The 26,043-nt window shown below is 53.3% G+C and overlaps 1 protein-coding gene across 1 annotated transcript in view; it reads right to left on the reverse strand.

The window, feature by feature from the left end:
- The window catches only part of LOC147710169 (E3 ubiquitin-protein ligase TRIM39-like), a 208,491-nt gene that overhangs the window by 21,171 nt on the left and 161,277 nt on the right, over positions 1-26,043 (reverse strand). Inside the window, exon 4 of the mRNA XM_086920860.1 lies at positions 14,049-14,071. Within this exon, the coding sequence (XP_086776986.1) occupies positions 14,049-14,071 (23 nt within the window). The remainder of the gene's footprint in view (positions 1-14,048; positions 14,072-26,043) is intronic.

Consider the following 26,043-nt stretch of genomic DNA (forward strand, 5'->3'; position numbering starts at 1 on the left):
CCGCAGGGTCATCAACACTTTTCGTCGACGTCAAATCCGATGTTTTCGCACTTGTCGATCCGAAAGCTGTCTTTAGCAGTTTCGGTTTCGATTTTGGCTTGATAGCTTTCGGTTTCGCTTTTTTCGTGTGAGATATTCTTAGCCGGGCCGAGATGCGGGGCTATAGAATGTTTGACATGATCTTGGCTAAGACCTTTTGGCGATGCCTCGACCTGAGCCTTTGAAAGTTTTTGAGTGTCTTGTTTGGGCCCAGTACCCACTGCTGGGCCTGGTTCATCACTCAATCAGATTGAGATTATATATATGGTTCATTTAATCCTTAAGGCGGTCAAATAGCTCTGCCGCCTCTTTACCTACAAAGGCATTAGGATATACTGAATAACACAAAATGGATAGAGGTAAAGAGGCGGCAGAGCTATTTGACAGTCTAGCAAGAGGTGAGACAGTTACAACCTCTGGCTGGACTTGGAGAAAGCCTTAAGGATTAAATGAACCATATATATAATCTCAATCTGATTTGACTTTGTGAATTTAATTGTGACATTTTGTTCTTGTGAATACTCAAAGTTGGTGTGATAGGACTGAATATACATTTTGGATCCATTGATCATTCGTGGGCAAGGATGATGACCCATACCTAGGCACCCAACAACTAAAATAGTGACTCAAATACCGATTTGCTGATACTTTGTAAAGCGCCAATACCACTCAGAAAAATCATCCCCTTATCTTCTCTATACCAGTAAGTTTGTGAATGTGAATGTGTTTGTCCTGTTTTGTCTTTTAACTAGAGCGGTGCTCCACTCGCCGGTGCTGCAGCCAGGTGGGGTGATGCATTTTTCTCCTACCTACTAGGTAAGCGATTTTTTCAACCTGGGTAATGGGATACTTCACCATACTCATGTGGCATATTGTACTAATTGTATTATGTGGTTTGACAACATAGTAATGTTTGTATTTTTCCCTTCCCTTGTGGTTCTCTGTGTTTCCTGCTTGGGCGCAACGTTTTCCTCAGAGTATTGGAGGACATTGAATATGACCTGAAACATACAGGTGATATCATTTCTGTTATTATTGCAGTAGCTTTAACATACTGGTCCTGAATTAAGCAGTGGTGGATCTCTTTGCCACATATGCTGAAACATATTGACCCCTTCTGCAAACAGATATTCTGTTAAATCTGTTGGCGCACTATATTGTTTTTAATGTTGGGAGAACTGAGAGGAACCATTAAACTTGCTAACTTCTACTCATTTCTATCCAATTTTATAATATCTCACAATTTTTCACCATACAGTCTTGCACTGCAATTCAGTTACCCCTTTTTGCACTGACATTATTTTCGGTATCACCGCCAAAAACACATATTCATCCTGAGTTGATTGTCCGTTACAGCAACATCTAGTGACGGACAGCACTCTCTCCTGGGTTACGGAGGGCCCAAATGATAACTAGGGCGGTACCGAGTGGGAACTGATGGGTACTTTTTCCCAACTCAAGGAATTTAGTGCTTTTTGTCACACACTTGCACTATCACTTCTTCTTTGTCACTTTTAGATGTGCCACAAATTTGTACAAAGCATTTGAACCCTTGTTTCCTTTGACCCACAGACATCTTTTGTTGTTATGACGTGTTACATAAGAACCCACTGTGCACTGGAAGTCCTAAGGTGCACGAGGATGCGCATTCAAAGCCCTTTATTCAATCCCAGGCTGGGGTTATTTACACATAAAATGCATCCATCAGATTAACTTTAATGGGTCAAATGTGGGGTGCAATCCATTGCGCTTTATCTCCATGGATTCTGCAGTCAAAGCCTCCCAGCTCCCACTGATTCTCCCTTAAAAACATGTTGGCATTGGTTTACACCCGATTGGTATATTTACTTTACTTGCAAGTTCCTAGTAACTGGTACTACCTCTACCCAGGGCCTGTAAATTAAATGCTACTAGTGGGCAGAAGCACTTGTTATGCCACTCACTAAAGTAGCCTTTTAAAACATGGCTCAGGCTTGCCACTGTGCTTCAAACTGACATTTCAACCTGGAAAAATAAACCTTGCATCAGGCCTCAAACTTACTTTTTAATACCTACAAGGGCAGGATGCATTGTATTTATAAAGTAGGACATGTGTGTTTTCCAAGCAGTGAAAAACTCCAAAAGTCGTTTTTCACTGCATAGGCCTATCTTTCCCATAGGCTAACACTGGGTTATCTTATTAAACTTAATAAGAGAAAACTTCAGTTTGAAACAAATAGAAAAATAGTGTTTACATTCAAATGACTTTCAATTTAGAATCCTTTTAAATGGTGCTGGAAGGACTGCCCGGCTGCTGGAAGGACTGCCCTGCGGCTGGAAGGACTGTCCTGCTGCTGGACGGACTGCCCTGCTGCTGGAAGGACTGCCCTCCTGCTGGAAGGACTGCCCTGCTGCTGGGAGGACTGCCCTGCTGCTGGAAGGACTGCCCCGCTGCTGGAAGGACTGCCCCGCTGCTGGAAGGACTTCCCTGCTGCAGGAAGGACTGCCCCGCTGCTGGAAGGACTGCCCTGCTGCTGGAAGGAAGGTGCCCTGCTGCTGGAAGGAAGGTGCCCTGCTGCTGGAAGGACTGCCCCGCTGCTGGAGGGACTGCCCTACCCTGCTGGAAGGACTGCCCCGCTGCTGGAAGGACTGCCCCGCTGCTGGAAGGAAGGTGCCCTGCTGCTGGAAGGAAGGTGCCCTGCTGCTGGAAGGAAGGTGCCCTGCTGCTGGAAGGACTGCCCCGCTGCTGGAAGGACTGCCCTACCCTGCTGGAAGGACTGCCCTGCAGCTGGAAGGACTGCCCTGCAGCTGGAAGGACTGCCCTGCTGCATGAAGGACTGCCCCGCTGCTGGAAGGACTGCCCCGCGGCTGGAAGGACTGTCCTGCTGCTGGACGGACTACCCTGCTGCTGGAAGGACTGCCCTGCTGCTGGGAGGACTGCCCTGCTGCTGGGAGGACTGCCCCGCTGCTGGAAGGACTGCCTCGCTGCTGGAAGGACTGCCCCGCGGCTGGAAGGACTGTCCTGCTGCTGGACGGACTACCCTGCTGCTGGAAGGACTGCCCTGCTGCTGGGAGGACTGCCCTGCTGCTAGGAGGACTGCCCTGCTGCTGAAAGGACTACCCCGCTGCTGGAAGGAAGGTGCCCTGCTGCTGGAAGGAAGGTGCCCTGCTGCTGGAAGGACTGCCCTGCAGCTGGAAGGACTGCCCTGCAGCTGGAAGGACTGCCCCGCTGCTGGAAGGACTGCCCTACCCTGCTGGAAGGACTGCCCTGCAGCTGGAAGGACTGCCCTGCAGCTGGAAGGACTGCCCTGCAGCTGGAAGGACTGCCCTGCAGCTGGAAGGACTGCCCTGCTGCAGGAAGGACTGCCCCGCTGCTGGAAGGACTGCCCTGCTGCAGGAAGGACTGCCCCGCTGCTGTAAGGACTGCCCCGCTGCTGGAAGGAAGGTGCCCTGCTGCTGGAAGGAACGTGCCCTGCTTCTGGAAGGAATGGCCTGCTGCTGGAAGGACTGCCCTGCTGCTGGGAGGACTGCCCTGCTGCTGGGAGGACTGCCCTGCGGCCGGAAGACTGTCCTGCTGCTGGACGGACTGCCCTGCTGCTGGAAGGACTGCCCCGCTGCTGGAAGGACTGCCCTGCTGCTGGGAGGACTGCCCTGCTGCTGGGAGGACTGCCCCGCTGCTGGAAGGACTGCCCTGCGGCTGGAAGGACTGTCCTGCTGCTGGACGGACTGCCCTGCTGCTGGAAGGACTGCCCTGCTGCTGGAAGGACTGCCCTGCTGCTGGGAGGACTGCCCTGCTGCTGGGATGACTGCCCTGCTGCTGGGAGGACTGCCCTGCTGCTGAAAGGACTACCCCGCTGCTGGAAGGAAGGTGCCCTGCTGCTGGAAGGAAGGTGCCCTGCTGCTGGAAGGAAGGTGCCCTGCTGCTGGAAGGACTGCCCTGCAGCTGGAAGGACTGCCCCGCTGCTGGAAGGACTGCCCTACCCTGCTGGAAGGACTGCCCTGCAGCTGGAAGGACTGCCCTGCAGCTGGAAGGACTGCCCTGCAGCTGGAAGGACTGCCCTGCAGCTGGAAGGACTGCCCTGCTGCTGGAAGGACTGCCCCGCTGCTGGAAGGACTGCCCTGCTGCAGGAAGGACTGCCCCGCTGCTGTAAGGACTGCCCTGCTGCTGGAAGGAAGGTGCCCTGCTGCTGGAAGGAAGGTGCCCTGCTGCTGGAAGGAATGGCCTGCTGCTGGAAGGACTGCCCTGCTGCTGGGAGGACTGCCCTGCTGCTGGGAGGACTGCCTTGCGGCCGGAAGACTGTCCTGCTGCTGGACGGACTGCCCTGCTGCTGGAAGGACTGCCCCGCTGCTGGAAGGACTGCCCTGCTGCTGGGAGGACTGCCCTGCTGCTGGGAGGACTGCCCCGCTGCTGGAAGGACTGCCCTGCGGCTCGAAGGACTGCCCTGCTGCTGGAGGGACTGCCCTGCTGCTGGAAGGACTGCCCTGCTGCTGGAAGGACTGCCCTGCTGCTGGAAGGACTGCCCTGCTGCTGGGAGGACTGCCCTGCTGCTGGGAGGACTGCCCTGCTGCTGGAAGGACTGCCCCGCTGCTGGAAGGACTGCCCCGCTGCTGGAAGGACTGCCCTGCTGCTGGAAGGAAGGTTCCCTGCTGCTAGAAGACCTGCCGTGCTGCTGGAAGGAAGGTGCCCTGCTGCTGGAAGGAAGGTGCCCTGCTGCTGGAAGGAAGGTGCCCTGCTGCTGGAAGGAAGGTGCCCTGCTGCTGGAAGGAAGGTGCCCTGCTGCTGGAAGGAAGGTGCCCTGCTGCTGGAAGGATTGCCCTGCTGCTGCAAGGACTGCCCTGCAGCTGGAAGGACTGCCCTGCTGCAGGAAGGACTGCCCTGCTGCAGGAAGGACTGCCCTGCAGCTGGAAGGACTGCCCTGCTGCAGGAAGGACTGCCCTGCTGCAGGAAGGACTGCCCAGCTGCTGGAAGGACTGCCCCGCTGCTGGAAGGACTGCCCCGCTGCTGGAAGGACTGCCCTGCTGCTGGAAGTCCTGCTGCTGGAAGGAAGGTGCCCTGCTGCTGGAAGGAAGGTGCCCTGCTGCTGGAAGGAAGGTGCCCTGCTGCTGGAAGGAAGGTGCCCTGCTGCTGGAAGGATTGCCCTGCTGCTGCAAGGACTGCCCTGCAGCTGGAAGGACTGCCCTGCTGCAGGAAGGACTGCCCAGCTGCTGGAAGGACTGCCCAGCTGCTGGAAGGACTGCCCTGCTGCAGGAAGGACTGCCCTGCTGCAGGAAGGACTGCCCCGCTGCTGGGAGGACTGCCCCGCTGCTGGAAGGAAGGTGCCCTGCTGCTGGAAGGAAGGTGCCCTGCTGCTGGAAGGAAGGTGCCCTGCTGCTGGAAGGAAGGTGCCCTGCTGCTGGAAGGAAGGTGCCCTGCTGCTGGAAGGAAGGTGCCCTGCTGCTGGAAGGAAGGTGCCCTGCTGCTGCAAGGACTGCCCTGCTGCTGCAAGGACTGCCCTGCAGCTGGAAGGACTGCCCTGCAGCTGGAAGGACTGCCCTGCTGCAGGAAGGACTGCCCCGCTGCTGGAAGGACTGCCCTGCTGCTGTAAGGACTGCCCTGCTGCTGCAAGGAAGGTGCCCTGCTGCTGGAAGGAAGGTGCCCTGCTGCTGGAAGGAATGGCCTGCTGCTGGAAGGAAGGTTCCCTGCTGCTGGAAGGACTGCTCTGTAGCTGGAAGGACTGCCCCGCTGCTGGTAGGACTGCGCTGCTTCTGGAAGGGCTGCCCTGCTGCTGAAAGGATCGCCCCGCTGCTGGAAGGACTGCCCTGCTGCTGGATCTCCTGCCCTGCAGCTGGAAGGACTGCCTCGCTGCTTGAAGTACTGCCCCGCTGCTGGAAGGACTGCCCTTGATGCTGATGGGACTGCCCCGCTGCCGGAAGGACTGCCCTGCTGCTGGAAGGACTGCCCCGCTGCTGGAAGGACTGTCCTGCTGCTGGAAGGACTGCCCCGCTGCTGAAGAGGAAGGGCTGGACCTACTTGTCTGGATCACAGGCTACCCAGAGTGACTCCAAGGGTTAGTCGGCTGACCTCCTGTGTTAGCGACACTGACACCACAAGCTTCCAAAGACCTCCCTGCAATTGCCCTGCTGACCAGAACCAACCTGATCTGCCCGAGCCTGCTGTTGGCCTGTAGGCCTTATAGACTGTGCACTCTTATCATAAAACGCAGGGCTCCTGACATGGTACAGCCTTACAGAGTGTAGACCCCTGTAATATGATGCATAGATGCTTACATGGTATAGGTGTACACAGTGTAGACCCTTGTAATAGGATGCCTGGTTTCTGACAAGGTACAGGCTTACAGTTTGTAAACTCCTGTACTACAACGCCTGGACCATGACATGGTATAGCGTATGGAGTGCAGACCCCTTTAATACGATGCGTCGATCTTAACACAGTTCAGGCTTACAGAGTGTAGACTCTTTTTTTTAATCATATCTTTTTATTGAATATGTGACAACAGGGAAATAACATTCCAATCAGTATCATCAGGCTTTGTAGATATACATAATAGAGACAGGATCCCTTGCTTCACACAAGTTGGAACTCGACGTTATCATAAGTCCACATCACTACACACATTTGTGACTACATTCCCGCCCATGGCTACTGCAGAGGACCTCATTCCTGGAGCAGAGCATAAACCACCCCGGTGTTCATTCCAGTGACCCCAAATCTTTTCCCACTTATAAAGGCAACTGCGAACCTCATAGTTCACCTTCTCCGCCACCATCATCAGTCCGTATCACACCTCCAATTCTTGAACTGTGGTGGTGGTTCTGCTCCCAACAATCTTGCCATGTTACTTTTGGACAAAGTGAGCAAGGGTATGCCCAGACTTTCCCTTGCTCGCTTTGCCACTGGATTCAAGCTAGCCTGGCTGATGAAGGGTGTTACCAAGAAACCGGTCCCAGGATGCTTGTTTCCAGTTCAGGGATGACCTGGCTTGGCAATTCAGGCTGGACTGTTCCCATGAGGCACAGGGTCAAGAGTGATTTGCATATAGCTGGGTCTGAACTGAGGTGGCGAAGAGAGCTAAAAAATGATGGATTCAATCCAGATCTGTGACTGGGGGAGAGTGTCTGAAACGTTTCGTCGCTCCGTCCATCATCTCCTTGTGTTTGCTTTGTCCGCCCTAAGTTGGCAGGGTATGCCCAGACGTGGGTCCCTTGCTTACTTTGCCACTGAATTCAAGCAAGCCTGGCTGATCAAGGGTGTTACCCAGGGTATGCCCAGACGTGGGTCCCTTGCTTACTTTGCCACTGAATTCAAGCAAGCCTGGCTGATCACGGGTGTTACCCAGAAACCTGTCCCAGGAACTTTCCGGTAGGGAAGCCCTGGCTTGGCAATTTGGGCTGGACTGTTCTCATGAGGCACAAGGTCAAGACTGATTAGCATATAGCTGGGTCTGAACTGAGGTGGCAAAGTGAGCTAAAGAATGATGATGGATTCAACCCAGATCTGTGACTGGGGGTGAGTGTCTGAAAAGTTTTGCCGCTCCGTCCATCATCTCATTGTGTTTGCTTTATTCAGCCTAAGTTGACAGGGTATGCCCAAACGCTGATCCTTTGTTCACTTTGCCACTGAATTCAAGCTACCTGGCTGATGAAGGGTGTTACCAAGAAACCGGTCCCAGGATGCTTGTTTCCAGTTCAGGGATGACCTGGCTTGGCAATTCAGGCTGGACTGTTCCCATGAGGCACAGGGTCAAGAGTGATTTGCATATAGCTGGGTCTGAACTGAGGTGGCGAAGAGAGCTAAAAAATGATGGATTCAATCCAGATCTGTGACTGGGGGAGAGTGTCTGAAACGTTTCGTCGCTCCGTCCATCATCTCCTTGTGTTTGCTTTGTCCGCCCTAAGTTGGCAGGGTATGCCCAGACGTGGGTCCCTTGCTTACTTTGCCACTGAATTCAAGCAAGCCTGGCTGATCAAGGGTGTTACCCAGGGTATGCCCAGACGTGGGTCCCTTGCTTACTTTGCCACTGAATTCAAGCAAGCCTGGCTGATCACGGGTGTTACCCAGAAACCTGTCCCAGGAACTTTCCGGTAGGGAAGCCCTGGCTTGGCAATTTGGGCTGGACTGTTCTCATGAGGCACAAGGTCAAGACTGATTAGCATATAGCTGGGTCTGAACTGAGGTGGCAAAGTGAGCTAAAGAATGATGATGGATTCAACCCAGATCTGTGACTGGGGGTGAGTGTCTGAAAAGTTTTGCCGCTCCGTCCATCATCTCATTGTGTTTGCTTTATTCAGCCTAAGTTGGCAGGGTATGCCCAAACGCGGATCCTTTGTTCACTTTGCCACTGAATTCAAGCTACCTGGCTGATGAAGGGTGTTACCCAGAAACCGGTCCCAAGATGCTTGTGACCGGTTCAGGGAAGACCGGGATGGACTGTTCCCATGAGGCACAGGGTCTAGAATGATTTGCATATAACTGGGTCTGAACTGAGGTGAACTAAAGAATGATGATAGATTCAACCCAGATCTGTGACTGGTGGCGAGTGTCTGAATTGTTTCGGAGCTCCGTCCATCACCTTCTTGTGTTTGCTCCATTTATCAATGCCATATGTATAGCCCAAATGGAAGAGTGGTCAGATATCCCCCTAGCCAAATGGTGTATCTCTCGGAATCACAAGACGTGGTGGGCCAAAGTGAGTAGGAGGGAAATACGGGAGATACGCCCATGAGCGTCCGAGTGAAATGTAAAATTCTGAGTGATGGGATTGTATGTGCGCCATACATCTACCAACCCCATTGCTGTAAAGAAGTCAATCAAATGTGTGCGGGAAGTGGTCACGTGGCGTGATGGTTGAACATCAAGTGAATCACACATGGTCATATTAAAGTCACCCTCTAATAGGAGTTCACCCAAGTCCAGAAGAGTGATGCTGTGTGTGGCCAGAGGGATATACACTGATAGGATATTTATCGGTTCCCCCTCCCATATCCCAGAGAGGGCTGTGTATCTACATAGGGGGTTGTAGGGGAATTGCTTCACTGTCAAGTGCAATTAGTTATTTAACAGAATGCCTACTGCTCTTAAGCTTGTCGTGAAACCTGCATGTATCACCAACTTGTGACCCCTGCCGTCTAGGGCTTTGCTAGTGTTACCCATCAGATGCATCTCCTGTAGGAGGACCACCATCAGGTGAAAGCCATTTAACAAACACTACCCACTGATCCCGTCTCCCAAACCATTCACATTCCAGGATAGGATGCAGATATCAGAGACTGCTCGCATCGTCATTCCAGGGGCCTAGTGTGGTCGGTAGCCATGCGGGGCTGGGCTTGTCCATATATACATAACACTGTGTTACAATATGGAGCACATTGTCAAGAGAAATAACATTAAATTCAACACAACACATTGCCTTCCCTCCCCCCCACCCAAATGTTGAAATCCTCTATCCCGCCTCACTGCACAGCAAACTCAAAACTGCCTGCCACCAAACTCTGCAGAGTGCCCATCACCCCACCCCAACATGAAACAAGTAAAGGAACTGTGGACCACCCAACGAACTGCACCCCCGGCCTCTCCCATAACTGGTACCAAAGAGCACAACTAAACCCCACAGTAGTGCAAAACATTTAAATAGAATTTTCGTGTATAATTCCATTGCATCTATATATTTCAGCCATCTTCATAGGTTCCCTGCCCCCCATATCTCAGTAGTCTGGGGTCTGTGCTTCAATCCTGCCCTGTGCCATACACAGTTCCATGTCGCCATGTGAGATGTCTCATAGTGCGAAAATAGCCCAAAACAGCTCTTTGCGTTCTGTTCATGGATCGTGTTCGGGAGGTTCCCTTGTTTCCTCCTGATGTGTTTACCCGGGTCTGTTGTCCTGATGAATCTCCTGAACGGCATCGGCGTCATGCACGCTGGTTCGTAGTCCCCTGCTTGCCAACAGTTCTCGAACCACTCAACCTCACCCAGGCCTCTTCTGGGGACGTGAAAAACTATGTTTTTCCCTCTGCTTCCACTCGTAATTTAGCAGGGAAGAGCAGATCACAATTAATTGCGTTGTCCCTCAACACTTTTTGGACGTTGTTTCTGAACTTTGAGCGTAAAGTCACTTGGGGTGCCCTGCGGGAAGTTTGTAATATCACGTTCCGGTCTCTGCAGTTAGAAATTAAGGCTATGATAGGTCACCAAAAAGTATTTAGACAGGCCTCCAGGCTGTAGCTCCTTGGTCACCAGATCTTAAACAAAGAGGTCTACTGCAGGCCCGCCGGAACCCCCAGTATTCGTATGTTGTTGTGTCACAATCTACGTTCAAAGTCCTCCAGTCAGGCCTCCATTCGGGCATTAGCCTTTCATAGATCGTGAAATGGCTTTTGAGGGTCTTAGGGCCATTTGTATCAAAAAGTCATTTTGCGATTCTCAAATAGCAATTTTTTGCGAATCACTATTTGAGAATCGCAAAATGCTATGTATGTAGGATTTGCAATACATTTTGCTAATGCTACATATTGCTTAATTGCAAATTGCGATTCGCAATTAAGGAATACCTAGAGGCCCATAGGAATGAATGGGAAGACATTCTCAATTTGCAATTAGTGAATCGCAAATTGAGAATGCAATTTCAAGGGTGGAGGGATGTCAAAAGGACACCCTGTTTCACCCCTGAAATATGCATGCGTGCACATGTGGCACAAATACATGCCTTAAGGGCATGTATGTGCTTCACATTGCACTTTGAAAAATGCAAAAAAGTGCATTTTTCAAAGAAATCGCAAATTACCACTAACTTAAAGTTGGTGGTAATTTGCGATTCCTTAAGGCCAAATTGCACTTTTTTGGTGCTTCTTACATTGCATTTAAGGAATCTTACATTTTGCGATTCCTTATTTTGCACACAGATTTGCCTTAATACATACCATTTAGCAAAATTGCATTCGCAAACTCCGAAATTCGCAGAATTTCGGCGTTTGTGAATGCACTTTTGCTTGATACATATGACCCTTAGTGTCTAGGCCAAGAGAGGTGGTAGTGTCTTCAGTTTCCTTCACTCATGAGCTCATGTTCCGCAGATCCGCCCTCATTAGGGATACCTCATTCGTGACCAAGTCCATAAGTACTTCCAGCGAGGACTTTATCCCCTGGATAGAGGCCATGATATCTTGCAGCATCAAGCAGTCCTGCCCTGACGGAGGTGGCCCCACAAGCAGCGTTTGGTCATCGGGTCTCTTGACAAAATGGGGGCGAGCTGCCCTCTGAGGCCCTGGGCCTAGCCTGTACCCGCTCATCAGTCGTAGATAGGAGGTCTTTCCTCCACTCTTCCCCCCAGCAGGCAGCAGAAAGCCCATTAGACTACTAGGGATTATATTTGGAGGGGGGGCGCCCCCTTCAGGCAATGGGTAATGCACCCCTACCCACAGGCCCAAAAATCTTTCTAATCCAGTGACACCCAGTGGCGGCTGGCACGGAGCAGGGTAGTAAAAACAAAAACATGTCATCTACATTCTTTCCTATTGTAAATGGGCTTGGGCAACTTCAATTAAATAAACAGCTCAACAGTAGCAAATTAGTACATAAAATTAAGCGAATAATCAATAGTGCAACTAATACAAAGAAAAGTGCAAAAATAAATGTATTTGTTATACATGGCAGTGTTTCTAAAAAGAGGTTGTATAATGATTATACATCTCTGGGCAAGGATTGACGACCCAGCTGATCCTCTCCCTCACCAACGACCCCGCCACTGCCAGAGCCAGCCTCCAGGAAGGAATGAAAGACGTCGCGGAATGGATGAAGCTAAGCCATCTGAAACTGAACTCAGACAAGACGGAAGTCCTCATCCTGGGAACATCCCCCTCTGCCTGGGACGACTCCTGGTGGCCCCCGGCCATGGGCACCGCACCCAAGCCAACGGACCACGCATCGCAACCTGGGCTTCATCCTGGACTCCTCCCTCACGATGACCAAGCAAGTCAACGCTGTCACGTCATCCTGTTTCAACACCCTGTGCATGCTCCGAAAGATCTTCCGGTGGATCCCCACCACAACTAGGAAGATGGTCACCCAGGCCCTCGTCGCCAGCCGTCTGGACTACGGGAACACCCTCTACGCTGGAACCACAGCCAAACTCCAGAAAAGACTCCAGCACATACAGAACGCTTCGGCACGACTCATCTTGGACATCCCTCATCACAGCCACATCTCCGCCCATCTGAAAGACCTGCACTGGCTCCCCGTCAGCAAGAGGATCACGTTCAGACTCCTCACCCATGCACACAAGGCCCTCCATGACATGGGCCCCAAATACCTCAACAGCCACCTCACATTCTACCCACCCACCCGCCAGCTCCGATCCACCAGCCTCGCCCTCGCCACCGTCCCATGAATTCACAAATCCACCGCCGGAGGAAGATCCTTCTCCTACCTGGCGGCCAAGACATGGAACTCCCTCCCCACCCACCTAAGGCTGACCCAGGACCATATCTCCTTCAGGAAACAACTCAAGACCTGGCTGTTCAAGCAGTAACGACTCCCCCCCCCAAACCCCCCCCCCCCCCCCCCCGCCCTTCCAGCGCCTTGAGACCCCAGCGGGTAGCGCGCTTTACAAATGTATTTGATTGATTGAGCAATATTATGTACTTCAGTCAATTATTCAGTCTTTCAAATATGATAATTCATATAAATAAAAAACAATTAATTAATCAGCAATTCAGGTTGTTGAGAACAATGTCCATAGAACAACAGTTTATCTGGTGGTTTCCAAGTTCTGTCTCAACATGCGTTTCGGCAGCCCACGCTGCCTTCCTCAGGAGTTCCCCCTCCAAAAAAGTATATTCTATGGATAGGCGATGCTGAAAAATGTTGGGGACTGTGGGTAGTAAAAACAATTATTGGGATAGTCAGAGCTTTATCCTTAAAAGCTCGAAAATAGGGCTACACTAGCCTGATGTCCTCAGAGTTCTGTCGTCATTGGTTGTTCTGAGGTATCAAGGATGAAGATATGGGGACGAGCTGCTAATCCCGTATTTTCATCAAGCCCCTGCTGTATATCGATAAAGGACTGCAAAGAGCAGGCAGCTCAACGCAAAGTACCGATGTGTACCCTATTCACTTTAGGAAGCCCTTTTTCTTTGCATCTACCTTCTTTCCACCACGTCTCTTCTCATCGTCCCTCCTAGTCACTACTCTGCTCCAGCCAGAAGCAGGAAGCACTCAGGCTCCCCTGAGTGATGATTGAAATTATGCTTTGGAAGACACACAATGAAGTCTTGGAGGACTTTAAGAAGGATTTGGTGCCTGGAATGAGTGGTCAGTGACCTGGGCAGAGGTTTGAGGATTGAAATGAGGCTTCTTTAGACTCACAAAGATGATACGGACTGGAGGGAGGTCACTGCAGACTAGTGAGAGATTTATTAGGACTAGGAGCAGATCTGAGGATTACAATGAGGTTTATGAGAACTAGATGAGACCTCTTAAAATTGGAGGGAATTTACTAATGAATGAGGCCTTAGCATGGCTTTAGTTACATTTCAATGCTGTTTGGAAGCACAGAAGGGATGTTTTAAAGATTTGCATTGTAGTTAGGAAACTTTGAATGAGTTTTTGCACAACTCAGAATTGAGGAAAATGTGAGGGGAGTTGTTCCAGAATGTGCTTGAGTTTTCTGTGTGTTCAAGGTACTTTTCTTAGGACTTAAGTTAGGTTTTAAAGATACAAATTTGTTTTGTGAGGACAGCAACTCATTTCTGTAGCAATTATTTCAAGATTCCAAGGAGTTTTCTGATGACTCGCAGGGATTTATGAAAATTTCAGTGAGTTTCCTGATGATACAAAGGACGTTTAAAGAAGAATTCGTTTTCAGAGGAATCAAATGTATTTTCTTAGGACCTAAGGGTTTTTTGGGGATATAAAGTGATTTTATGAGGATCTGAAAGTTTCCTAGCACTTTGTATGAGCTCAGTTGTGGCATTTACACACTGCAGCAGTGAGACCTGCGCCTTACACACTGAGAGGAGAATAATAAACCAGCCTTACCTGCTTAGGGTGCTTCTGACATCCTGCAAAACAGAGAAACAATCAAAGTGAAATGAGTTTCCAAAGAAGATGTTAAAGTTATTGCAGTATTTTTAGGAGTGAAACACCTTAATCTATCTACGATTAGAAAACAGTGGCTGGGGTCACATGACACGGCACATTCTGTGGCATCGCATGACCAAGCACAGAATGTGATATTCTGAATGACGTCAAATGACACAGCAGAAACTGATATTCTCAATTGTAATGACACAGCACAGTGTCATTCTGAATGAAGTCACAAAACACAGCACATTCTGATATTCTGAATGGAGTCACTTGACACATTGTATGATGTTCTCAACAGGGTCACATGCAGGGGCATTATTTAGGGCTTGCCAGGGGTCGCAGCTGTGACTTCTGGATTGCCCCTAGTGACCCCTGTCACTGCTTGTGTGACCCCTGGGTTCAGAGGTACTAAAATCAATGCCAAGAAGACAGAGGCAGCTCGCCCTTATGGGAGTTGTGCTCCACCTTCGTTTTCTGCCACTTTTTTATTACATTAACAGTGAATAATCTGCTAGAAGTCCTCATTGTAGTTCCTGGTGCGCCATGTTTTATTATACTAAGAGTATTACAGGTAATAGGTGTTGCAGGAGAAGTATGAAGAGCAGGGATACTAGAAGAGTGTTCTTCAGAAGAGTAAGGTACGAATAGAAGCATTACTAAGAGTGCCATGAAGGAGTAGTTAAGAGGCAAAGGGGTAGAACAGTGCCCTGCAGGAGGAGGTACAAGAAGAAGGGGTACTAGAAGAGTGCCCTCAAGGAGGAGGTACAAGAAGAAGGGGTACTAGAAGAGTGCCCCTCAGGAGGAGGTACAAGGAAGGGGTACTAGAAGAGTGCCCCTCAGGAGGAGGTACAAGGAAGGGGTACTAGAAGAGTGCCCTGCAGGAGGAGGTACAAGAAGAAGAGGTACTAGAAGAGTGCCCTGCAAGGGGAGGAGGTATAGGCAGAAGGGGCACTAGAGGAGTGCGTGTAAGTGGCAGCCATCTAGCAAATGAGATCACAGCTGCAAAGGAAGAACAAAGAACTGTGAGCACCACTTGTGCTGTTCTGGACTTTTAAATGATCTGTTTGTGTGAAGCTCCCGCCAGTTACTGGATTAATTCATCCCAGCATGGATGGAGTGAAGGGGCTGAGATGGGAGATCCTCTGTTAAAGTTTAAAGAAGAACCAGGAATGAGCAAAGGATTTGGAATATTGAACTCTTTATGACAAGTCGTCTATGACCCGCATGCACCGTGGCTAAATTACAAGTTCATATCAGTATAAGGACTCAAACACATTGTTTAGAGGAAAACAACAGGTTCACAACAGGCAAATGGAAAGTGTCCTAATTAGAACTACAGAACAATTCTCAGAGAGTATGTAAACTGTTCAAGAAATAGTTGGCAACGATTTTGGGCTAAATGTTTACAACCACGAAACACATGTTGGTTGTAGCAGCTATACTGATTCACAGCAAATGACCACACATTGATGAACACTCAGAGAACCAGCATTTGTGATATAATACTCTGTGACATCAGAGCTTTTAGGAAGAGCTGAAAGTAGGATCTGCTTTCATAGCTATCCCCACTTTTTGCTTGATTTAATGCGGTTTCTGAATAGTCTGACTAGGATCCTGCTAACCAGGACCCCAGTCTCTGTGCTTTCTCCCCTAAATTGGTTTCAGTAAGTGTTTAGTTAAATCCCAGATTGGACACTGGTGTACACTTGTCAGTCCCTAGTATATGGTACTAAGGTACCCAGGGTATAGCTACATCACGGACCCCCATGCCCTAAAGCATGCTTCATGCCACCCATGGAAGACCACTCCATTTGTAACTACAGGCCTGCCATTACAGACGGTGTAAACTGTTTCTAGCACCACTTACAAAAGATATGTTTATCTAGATCTAGGGTCACTACACTTAAAATCTATAAGTCACCCCTAAGGCAGGCCTTACAATCCTGAAGGCAGGGTATTTGGTTCTAAGTGTGAGGGTGCCCCTGCATGACCAGGGCACCCCTAAAGCCCATGGAGTCCATTCTCCCGGGTTGTAAGTGAGACAGTCATATATCATACAGAGGGGCACCACGTAATTATGAGATGACCATCTTGAAACTGGCTGTAATTAACCCTATCATGTTTGGTATCAAACATGTTGGAATCATATCCCCACACCGTAAACAGTGTGGGAGGTATGATTCCATGCACCGTAAATCTCCTTTGGGAGGCCCTCTGTGCTCCCGGCACCAGTCTTCCGGACCCGGACAGCCAGCCAGGGCTGCTACCGGACATAGACACATTTCTGCCCTCCTGCTGCTGAGCCAAGCTCGAGCAGGGAAAGGCAGAACAATAGGTATCCTGTCACAGGGAGATATGACCACGTCCCAGACAGGGTTAGTGTATTGGGGCAGGGTGGGAGAGCTTGCTAGGGCCACATAGTCTGTGTGCAGGGCACACTTGGTGCCCTCCATGAATAGCCCAGTTCAAACTAGTTCAGGGAGCCTTTGGCTCCCACTCTGGCGTGAACCTGGACAAAGGACCCCCTTCTTCAAGCAAGCCTTTAGGCTGTGGGGTGCCGCAGGGCTCTTCACTGAGCCCCACGCTTTTCAATGCATACATGAGACCGCTGGCTGGGATTGTTCGTCCACATGGTATTAACATCATTTCCTATGTGGATGACACCCAGCTAGTGGTCTCCCTTGTGCAAAAGGAAGGCCTTCAACCACAGTCCAATTTAACAACATGCCTGGAACAGGTCAAGAGTTGGATGACGAAGTCCTGTTTGAAACTCAATGACGATAAAATGGAGCTTATGCTCCTCGGCTCATCAGCCCCTCCACCTTGGAGCTGTTATGGCCTTTGAGCATGGGCGCGCCTCCCACTACGAGAGATAACATAAAAAGTCTGGGGGTGTGGCTGGACAAATCATTGACCTTCAATACACAGGCGACCAAGGTGTCAGCGACCTGCTTTGGCCTCCTTAGGATGATAAAAAGAATCCTCCCACTTTTTCCCTTTGAGGCGAAGCAGATAGTGATACAAGGCTTAATTCAATCTCGCCTTGATTTCAGTAATGCCCTCTACCTTGGGGCGCCTGAGTACAGTCTGCAAAAACTCCAGCGGACTCAGAACTGTGCAGCCCGCACATTGCTTGGAATTCCACGTAGAATCTCGATAAAGCCTGGCCTGAGAGCTCTGCACTGGCTTCCCATTAGGGAGAGAGTCAAGTTTAAATCTGTGTGTATTGCTCATCAAGCATACTGGAAATCTGGCCCAGTGTTGGAAGGCGGGGACCCCAGGGGCCAAGATGCTCTCTTAACCACCCGAGACCCTCCTCTCCCACAATTCCTGTTAAGTTTTATCGAGGGGAAGTCCTCGCCGGGGAGGACTGATCGTACACACTGTCGACACACCACACTTACGAACGGACACCACACCGTGAATCTTTGTCAAGTATGAACTTTATCAAGGTAAAAGTAAGAAGCAATATACAGCGATCCAGGGATCGCGAAAGTCTCGTAACAGGGGAACGGGGAAGCGGGACAGTCTTAGAGGGCCAGTAGGCACGCCACGCACCCTTGCACAGTTTTCAATCCTCGAACTGGGCGGTACGGGGGCTGGCAATGGTACTTGCTGTCCGACTCACTTCTGTTTAAGATTGTCGTGACGGTAGCGTCGATGGTCCAGCCGGACCAGAGGGTACTTTAAGCCGCGGCGAGGTCAGCAGGGCTTTAGCAGGAGTACTCCGTAGTACTCGTAGGCAGGTGGAGCCGCGACAGCGTCCGCAGGGCTCTAGATGTTAGCAAGCGTCTCTTGTTCTCAAGAGTGGGCCGCGACGATGTCAGCAGGGCTCCGATGGTTCAAGTCTGTAGCTTCGAGGATGAGCCGCGACGACGTCAGCAGGGCTCGGTGGTTCAGTTCCGTAGCTTCGAGGATGAGCCACGACGACGTCAGCAGGGCTCGGTGGGTCAGAGTCTGTTCTTCTCAAGGTCAGCCGTGATCAGATCAGCAGGGTTTTCTTGTCCAAGATACAACTGCCAGCTGGATGGGAGGCAGGCTGTCTTATAGTCCAGGAGCCCTTTGATGTCCGGACTCTCAGAGGCAGGAGGCCGGAGGTCCGAGGGCCAGGCGTCCGATTGTCTGGGCGGCTGGGTCTTTGATGCTTTTGGACCATGCGTCGAGGGGATCCCAGACGCTCATCACGGTATGGGGCCAGCTCACTAGGAGGCAAGGGGGGCGATCGAAACCAGCCCCCAGGGATGGTTCAGAGGTGTGAGGGAGACTAGTTCCTCGGGAGGGGGCCGGAGGTGTGATGGAAGCCTTGGTTTCGGGTACTTGGTGAATCGTTCACCCCCCGGCGGGTCTGGGCGCGCTGGACGTGCACGCCTAGCTGCAGCCAGGAGCGGCCAGAGGCTGCCAAGAGGAAGAAGGCGGCCGGCTGGCTGGGGTGCCCAAACATGGAGTCTGATGGTCATGTGCACGGCTGCAGGCACGCGGTCTGGGGGTCGTCTCAGGTCCGGTGTAGGAGTCTCATATATAGTTCTGGGTGAACGGGAATCAGTTCCATCCGTCGTTCTGGGGTTGAGGGGATCAGCGAGGGCCACGCCACGAGGCCGGGTCCAACATGTGTCCCCTCCAGCTGAAAGACGAGGAGAACTACCCATCCTCTTGGGGGTTCTCTTCGCTGAGGCGGAAGAAGCGGGATAGGCCGTCGGCGTTGGTGTGGTCAGCACCAGGCCTGTGTTCCACAGTAAAATCCATCCCATGGAGAGAGATGGAACAGCATAGCAGTTTAGGGTTCTCTCCTCTCATCTGCATGAGCCACCGGAGAGGGCGGTGATCGGTCTGGACCCGGAAGTGGGTACCGAACAGGTAGGGCCGCAGCTTCTTCAAGGCCCAGACTACTGCAAAGGCATCTCGCTCGATGGTGCTCCATCTCCGCTCCTGGGGTAGTAGCCTCCGGATGTTAAAAGCTACTGGGTGATCAATCCCCTGGTCGTCCACCTGGGAGAGCACGGCTCCAATGCCATGTTCGGAGGCGTCGGTCTGGACCACGAACTCTCTGGAGTAATCAGGGGCCTGTAGTACTGGAGCGGTGCACATGGCCTTTTTCAGTTCCTCGAACGCCTTCTGACAGGCGGGGGTCCAACTAACCTTCTTGGGGTTTGCCTTGGCTGATAGCTCGGTGAGGGGGCCTACAATACTCCATGCGTCGAGGGGATCCCAGACGCTCATCACGGTATGGGGCCAGCTCACTAGGAGGCAAGGGGGGCGATCGAAACCAGCCCCCAGGGATGGTTCAGAGGTGTGAGGGAGACTAGTTCCTCGGGAGGGGGCCGGAGGTGTGATGGAAGCCTTGGTTTCGGGTACTTGGTGAATCGTTCACCCCCCGGCGGGTCTGGGCGCGCTGGACGTGCACGCCTAGCTGCAGCCAGGAGCGGCCAGAGGCTGCCAAAAGGGAAGAAGGCGGCCGGCTGGCCGGGGTGCCCAAACATGGAGTCTGATGGTCACGTGCACGGCTGCAGGCACGCGGTCTGGGGGTCGTCTCAGGTCCGGTGTAGGAGTCTCATATATAGTTCTGGGTGAACGGGAATCAGTTCCATCCGTCGTTCTGGGGTTGAGGGGATCAGCGAGGGCCACGCCACGAGGCCGGGTCCAACATGTGTCCCCTCCAGCTGAAAGACGAGGAGAACTACCCATCCTCTTGGGGGTTCTCTTCGCTGAGGCGGAAGAAGCGGGATAGGCCGTCGGCGTTGGCGTGGTCAGCACCAGGCCTGTGTTCCACAGTAAAATCCATCCCTTGGAGAGAGATGGAACAGCATAGCAGTTTAGGGTTCTCTCCTCTCATCTGCATGAGCCACCGGAGAGGGCGGTGATCGGTCTGGACCCGGAAGTGGGTACCGAACAGGTTGGGCCGCAGCTTCTTCAAGGCCCAGACTACTGCAAAGGCATCTCGCTCGATGGTGCTCCATCTCCGCTCCTGGGGTAGTAGCCTCCGGATGTTAAAAGCTACTGGGTGATCAATCCCCTGGTCGTCCACCTGGGAGAGCACGGCTCCAATGCCATGTTCGGAGGCGTCGGTCTGGACCACGAACTCTCTGGAGTAATCAGGGGCCTGTAGTACTGGAGCGGTGCACATGGCCTTTTTCAGTTCCTCGAACGCCTTCCGACAGGCGGGGGTCCAACTAACCTTCTTGGGGTTTGCCTTGGCTGATAGCTCGGTGAGGGGGCCTACAATACTCCAGTAGCCCTTGATGAATCTACGGTAGTACCCTTTGAGTCCGAGGAAGGCCCGCACCTCGGTCTGGGTCGTGGGGGTCTCCCAGGCATTGATTGCGTCTATCTTGGGTTGGAGGGGGGCTACGAGGCCGCTGCCAACCTGGTGCCCGAGGCATACCACGGAGCGTTGTCCTATCTGGCACTTGCTAGCTCTAATGGTGAGCCCGGCGCGGCGCAGGGCCTCCAGCACCTCCCAGAGGTGGTGCAGGTGCTCGGGCCAGTGGGCACTGAACACGGCAATGTCGTCGAGATATGCCGCGCTGAAACTTTCCTACCCGGCCAGGACCTGGTTGACCAGTCGATGGAAGGTGGCAGGGGTGTTTTTCATGCCGAAGGGCATTACTCTGAAGTGGAGGTGGCCACCTGGAGTGGAGAAAGCAGACCTTTCTCGGGCCCTCTCCGTGAGGCTGATCTGCCAGTAGCCACTGGTGAGATCGAAGGTACTGAGCCGACCCTAGGCGGTCAATGAGATCGTCGGCTCGGGGAATGGGGTGTGCGTCGGTTCGGGTGACTGCGTTGAGTCCGCGGTAGTCTACGCAGAACCTTAGCTCAGGAACAGCGCCGGGGGCGGCCGCCTTCGGAACCAGGACCACGGGGCTAGCCCATGGGCTGTCGGAGGCTTCTACCACTCCCAGGGCCAACATCTTGTCGACTTCGGCCTTGATGCAGGCTCGAACTCGGTCAGGGACTCGGTAGGCTCTGTGCCGTACCGGAGGGCTGTCCCCGGTGCCCACGTCGTGGATGCACCAACTGGTGACGCCGGGGGTGAGGGAGAAGAGGTCTGAGAACTGTCCCAACAACTGGTGACATTCTTCACGCTGCACGGGGTGAGGGAGGAGGAGAGACTCACTCCCTCTACGGAGCCATCTTGGTCCTTCACACACAGGAGATCCGGTAGAGGGTCCGTTTCCTCTTGGGGTTTGAGCCGGTTCACGTGTAGAACCTTCAGGGCATTCCTGGACGATTTCGTATCGACGAGGTATGTGACCTGGCTCTTGCGCTCTATCACCTTAAAGGGTCCAGTCCACTTGTCTTGAAGGGCACAAGGTTCCACTGGGGACATGACCCAAACCTGTTGGCCGGGCTGAAACTCGACCAGAGTGGCATTCTGGTCGTACCAGCGTTTCTTCTCTTCTTGGCTGGCCTCCAGGTTGGCCTCGGCCAGCTCGCGAAATTTCCGCGTCTGGTTCCGGAGGGCCAGGACGTAGGAGAACACATCGGGGGGTGTGCTCGGGGGGGCTGTCTCCCAGCCTTCCTTGACCAGGCTGAGGGGACCCCGGACGGGGTGCCCATAGAGCAGCTCGAAAGGGCTGAACCCCAAGGATTTCTGGGGAACTTCTCGGTATGCGAACAGGAGGCAGGGCAGGAGGACGTCCCACTTGCGTCGCAAGGGCTCCTCGAGACCCATGATCATTCCTTTCAGGGTGTGGTTGAACCGCTCAACCAGGCCGTTACCCTGGGGATGGTATGGGGTGGTGAACCTGTACGACACCCCACACTGTTGCCAAAGGGACTTCATGTACCGGGAAATAAAGTTGGTGCCTCGGTCGCTCACCACTTCCCGCGGGAATCCCACCCGGGAGAAGATCCCCATGAGGGCCCGGCCCACGACCGGGGCCGTCACTGTCCGGAGGGGGATGGCTTTGGGGTATCGGGTGGCGTGATCGACCAAGACAAGAATGAACCTGTGACCTAAGGAGGGCCAGGTTTCCAGAGGTCCGGCAATGTCGATTCCCACCCTTTCAAAGGGGGTACTGACAACTGGAAAGGGCTGGAGGGGAGCCTTGCCCTTACCTCCGCTTTTGCAGCTAGCCTGACACGTGGGGCAGGACTTACAGTGGTGTTCCACATCGGCCCGCATGCAGGGCCAGTAGAAATGGGTCACTAGTCGTTGGTAGGTTTTATCCTGGCCCAAGTGTCCTGCCAGGGGCACATCGTGGGCCAGGTTGAGGAGGAGGCCGCGGAAACATAGGGGTACCACCAGCACTCGGGCTGACCCTAGTTCGGCGGCCTTCTATTCGCTGTAAAGTAGGCCGTTTTCCCAGTAAAGGTAGTGGGAGCCGGACTGGTCTCCGGCAGCCGGGCTGCGGCCTGTTGCCGAAGCCCCTCAAGGGCAGGGCAGGTCTGCTCCTGGCAGAACTCTTCTCGGGATGGTCCTCCTTCTTGGCGCCACTGGGCCAACTCGGGGATATCGGTTAGGGTGGGGACCGGATCGACGGTAGTTCCGAGGGGACCTTCGTCGAATTCTCTTCCTTCGTTGGAGGGCTGGTCGAGGACCGTGGGGCGCTCGCCTCCCTCTGGGGCATCAGGGGCTGCACTGAGGAACTCGGACTCTTCGTTCCCGGGGTTGGTCATTCTGGCGGTCATTGCTCGGGTGCTCACACAGGCCCAGTGGGGCAGACCCAACATCTCTAGATGGGTCCTTCTTTCTACATCTTTCCACTTCGAACTCTCTAGGTCATTCCCCAGGATGCAGTCTACAGGCATGTCCGTGCGGACCGCTACCTGTAGATCACTCGAAACTCCCTCCCACTCAAACGGGACCTGTGCTATCCTGCAGGTGCGGACGGAATTGTCAGCGGCTATCACTCTGCACGAGGTGTGGGGGATGATCATGGACTCAGGGACTAGCGTGTATCTAACGGACGTGATGCTGGCTCCTGTGTCTCTAAGGGCTCCTATGCTGCGCCCGTTAACCTTAACTGTCTGACGATCCTTTTCTGTGTTGTCGGGCAGGTAATCTCCCGGGACCATCTCGCTATTCCCCAGGGAGGCTAAGACCATGGCGGCGGGCTCCCACTCCCCCTGCTCTTCTATTTCTTCCTCTTCTAGGGCTACCGAGGATATCTGTCTGGTGGAGGGGCCAGTGAGAGTGGACTTCTAGGACATGGGGCATCGGGGATCACCGGCATAGTGCCCAGGTTGCTGACACTTGAAGCACGCTGTGCTGGGGGCGGAGCCCCGGGGGACCTATGCTCGGGGCGGCTCTCGTCGAGGGAGAACGGGGGGCCTGGTTTCTGGGGGGGCTACGCTGGGGCCCTGACTGAGATCCTTGCTGTTAACCTCGACCTCCCCCACCCCGCTGGCGGGAAGATCCTTGGTCGTTCCGTGGGTGGTCTCCCCTGGGCCCCTTCTGGACTCGGGTGGCCACCCAGCGATCGGCTTCGACAGCCAGTTTTCGTGGATTGGCGAGCTTGCTGTCCAGGAGATGCTGTTTCCGTTCCACAAAGCAATTCGCGGACAGGTGCTCGTAAGCGATTAGGTCGACTAGGCCTTCGAAAGTGGTCACATTGCTGCCCTTGATCCACCCATCTAAGGCCCGGGTGTAGTACTTCACATAGTCCACCCATGTGGTGCCAGGAATCTTCTTGCACTCCCTAAACCGTTGGCGATACATTTCTGGCGTTAGGCCGTAGCGGAATAGGAGAGCGTCTTTCATGTGGGGGTAGGCGTCCATGTGTGCGGTCGGTAGGTCCAGCAGGGTGTCTCTTCCCTCGCTGAGGAAGCGGCTCCACAGGCCGGCCCCCCAGTCCTTCTCGGGGACCCGGTGGGCCGACATGGCGACCTCATAGGCCTTGAACCACTGCTGGATGTCGTCTCCTTTGTAAAACTCCTTCACAATGTCTTTGGGAATGTGCACCTTCGTTTCTCGGGGGACCACCTGCTCTCCGAGTCCCGGTGGTCCGGGTGCCTCTGCTCTAGTTCTTTGAGGCTGCACTCATGCTCGTGCTCGAGCTGGAGTTTACGGCCTTCATGCTCCCTCTGGAGCTTCTTCTCTTCCAGCTCTCCCTGGAGCCGCAATTGTTCGACTGCCAACTTTTTCTCTGCCAGTTTGAGTTCGCCCTCCAAATTGAGGCACGCCAGTTCTAGTTCATGGCTTCGGTCACGTTCTCGGTCGGCCATCTCTTCCGACGACCGATCACTTCCGGTTGCTGGGCTCCGGGTTGGTTGCTGGTTTCTTTCATTGGCCGGTGTACTGGGTTCGGTCTGTGGTCTCCCTCCCTCGTTGTCTTCGGTCGGGGGAAGGGATGCTCCGGACTCTACCCAAGCGGTTAGCGCTTTCTGGAAATCCTCCTTAGTACTTAGTCCGGTACTCGCGATACTTAGTTCTTTGCAGAACTGCTTTAGCTCTCTATGGGTGTAGTCTTCCAATAGGTCTTTATCGAATGTCATCTTCTCACCGGATTCTGTGGACGACATTATTGCTCTTCTTTTCTCGTGCGTTTGCTGCGTGTGGGTTCAGGTAGTGTGTCAGTGGTACAATCTCCAGACGTAGGTTCGTATCGCGTCGCTGCCACCAATGTTGGAAGGCGGGGACCCCAGGGGCCAAGATGCTCTCTTAACTACCCGAGACCTCTCCCACAATGCCTGCCGAGTCTTATCGAGGGGAAGTCCTCGCGGGGGAGGACTGATCGTACACACTGTCGACGCACCACACTTACGAACGGACACCACACCGTGAATCTTTGTCAAGTATGAACTTTATCAAGGTAAAAGTAAGAAGCAATATACAGCGATCCAGGGATCGCGAAAGTCTCGTAACAGGGGAACGGGGAAGCGGGACAGTCTTAGAGGGCCAGTAGGCACGCCACGCACCCTTGCACAGTTTTCAATCCTCGAACTGGGCGGTACGGGGGCTGGCAATGGTACTTGCTGTCCGACTCACTTCTGTTCAAGATTGTCGTGAAGGTAGCGTCGATGGTCCAGCCGGACCAGAGGGTTCTTTAAGCCGCGACGAGGTCAGCAGGGCTTTAGCAGGAGTACTCCGTAGTACTCGTAGGCAGGTGGAGCCGTGACAGCGTCCGCAGGGCTCTAGATGTTAGCAAGCGTCTCTTGTTCTCAAGAGTGGGCCGCGACGAGGTCAGCAGGGCTCCGATGGTTCAAGTCTGTAGCTTTGAGGATGAGCCGCGACGACGTCAGCAGGGCTCGGTGGTTCAGTTCCGTAGCTTCGAGGATGAGCCGCGACGACGTCAGCAGGGCTCGGTGGGTCAGAGTCTGTTCTCATCAAGGTCAGCCGCGATCAGATCAGCAGGGCTTTCTTGTCCAAGATACTACTGCCGGCTAGATGGGAGGCAGGTTGTCTTATAGTCCAGGAGCCCTTTGATGTCCGGACTCTCAGAGGTAGGAGGCCGGAGGTCCGAGGGCCAGGCGTCCGATTGTCTGGGCTGCTGGGGATTTGATGCTTTTGGACCATGCGTCCAGGGGATCCCAGATGCTCATCACGGTCTGGGGCCAGCTCACTAGGAGGCAAGGGGTGCGATCGAAACCAGCCCCCAGGGATGGTTCAGAGGTGTGAGGGAGACCAGTTCCTCGGGAGGGGGCCGCAGGTGTGATGGAAGCCTTGGTTTCGGGTACTTGGTGAATCGTTCACCCCCCGGCGGTCAGGGCGCGCCGGACGCACACGCCTAGCTGCAGCCAGGAGCGGCCAGAGGCTGCTGAAAGGGAAGAAGGTGGCCGGCTGGCCGGGGTGGCCAAACATGGAGTCTGATGGTCACGTGCACGGGTGCAGGCACGCGGTCTGGGGGTCGTCTCCGGTCCGGTGTAGGAGTCTCATATATAGTTCTGGGTGGACGGGAATCAGTTCCATCCGTCGTTCTGGGGTTGTGGGTATCAGCGAGGGCCACGCCACGAGGCCGGGTCCAACACCCAGAAATCAGTCACTCCTTGATTTCACCCTACCAACCCA

The sequence above is a fragment of the Lissotriton vulgaris genome, chromosome 5 (assembly GCF_964263255.1).
Source record: "Lissotriton vulgaris chromosome 5, aLisVul1.2, whole genome shotgun sequence".
Lineage (NCBI taxonomy): Eukaryota > Metazoa > Chordata > Amphibia > Caudata > Salamandridae > Lissotriton > Lissotriton vulgaris.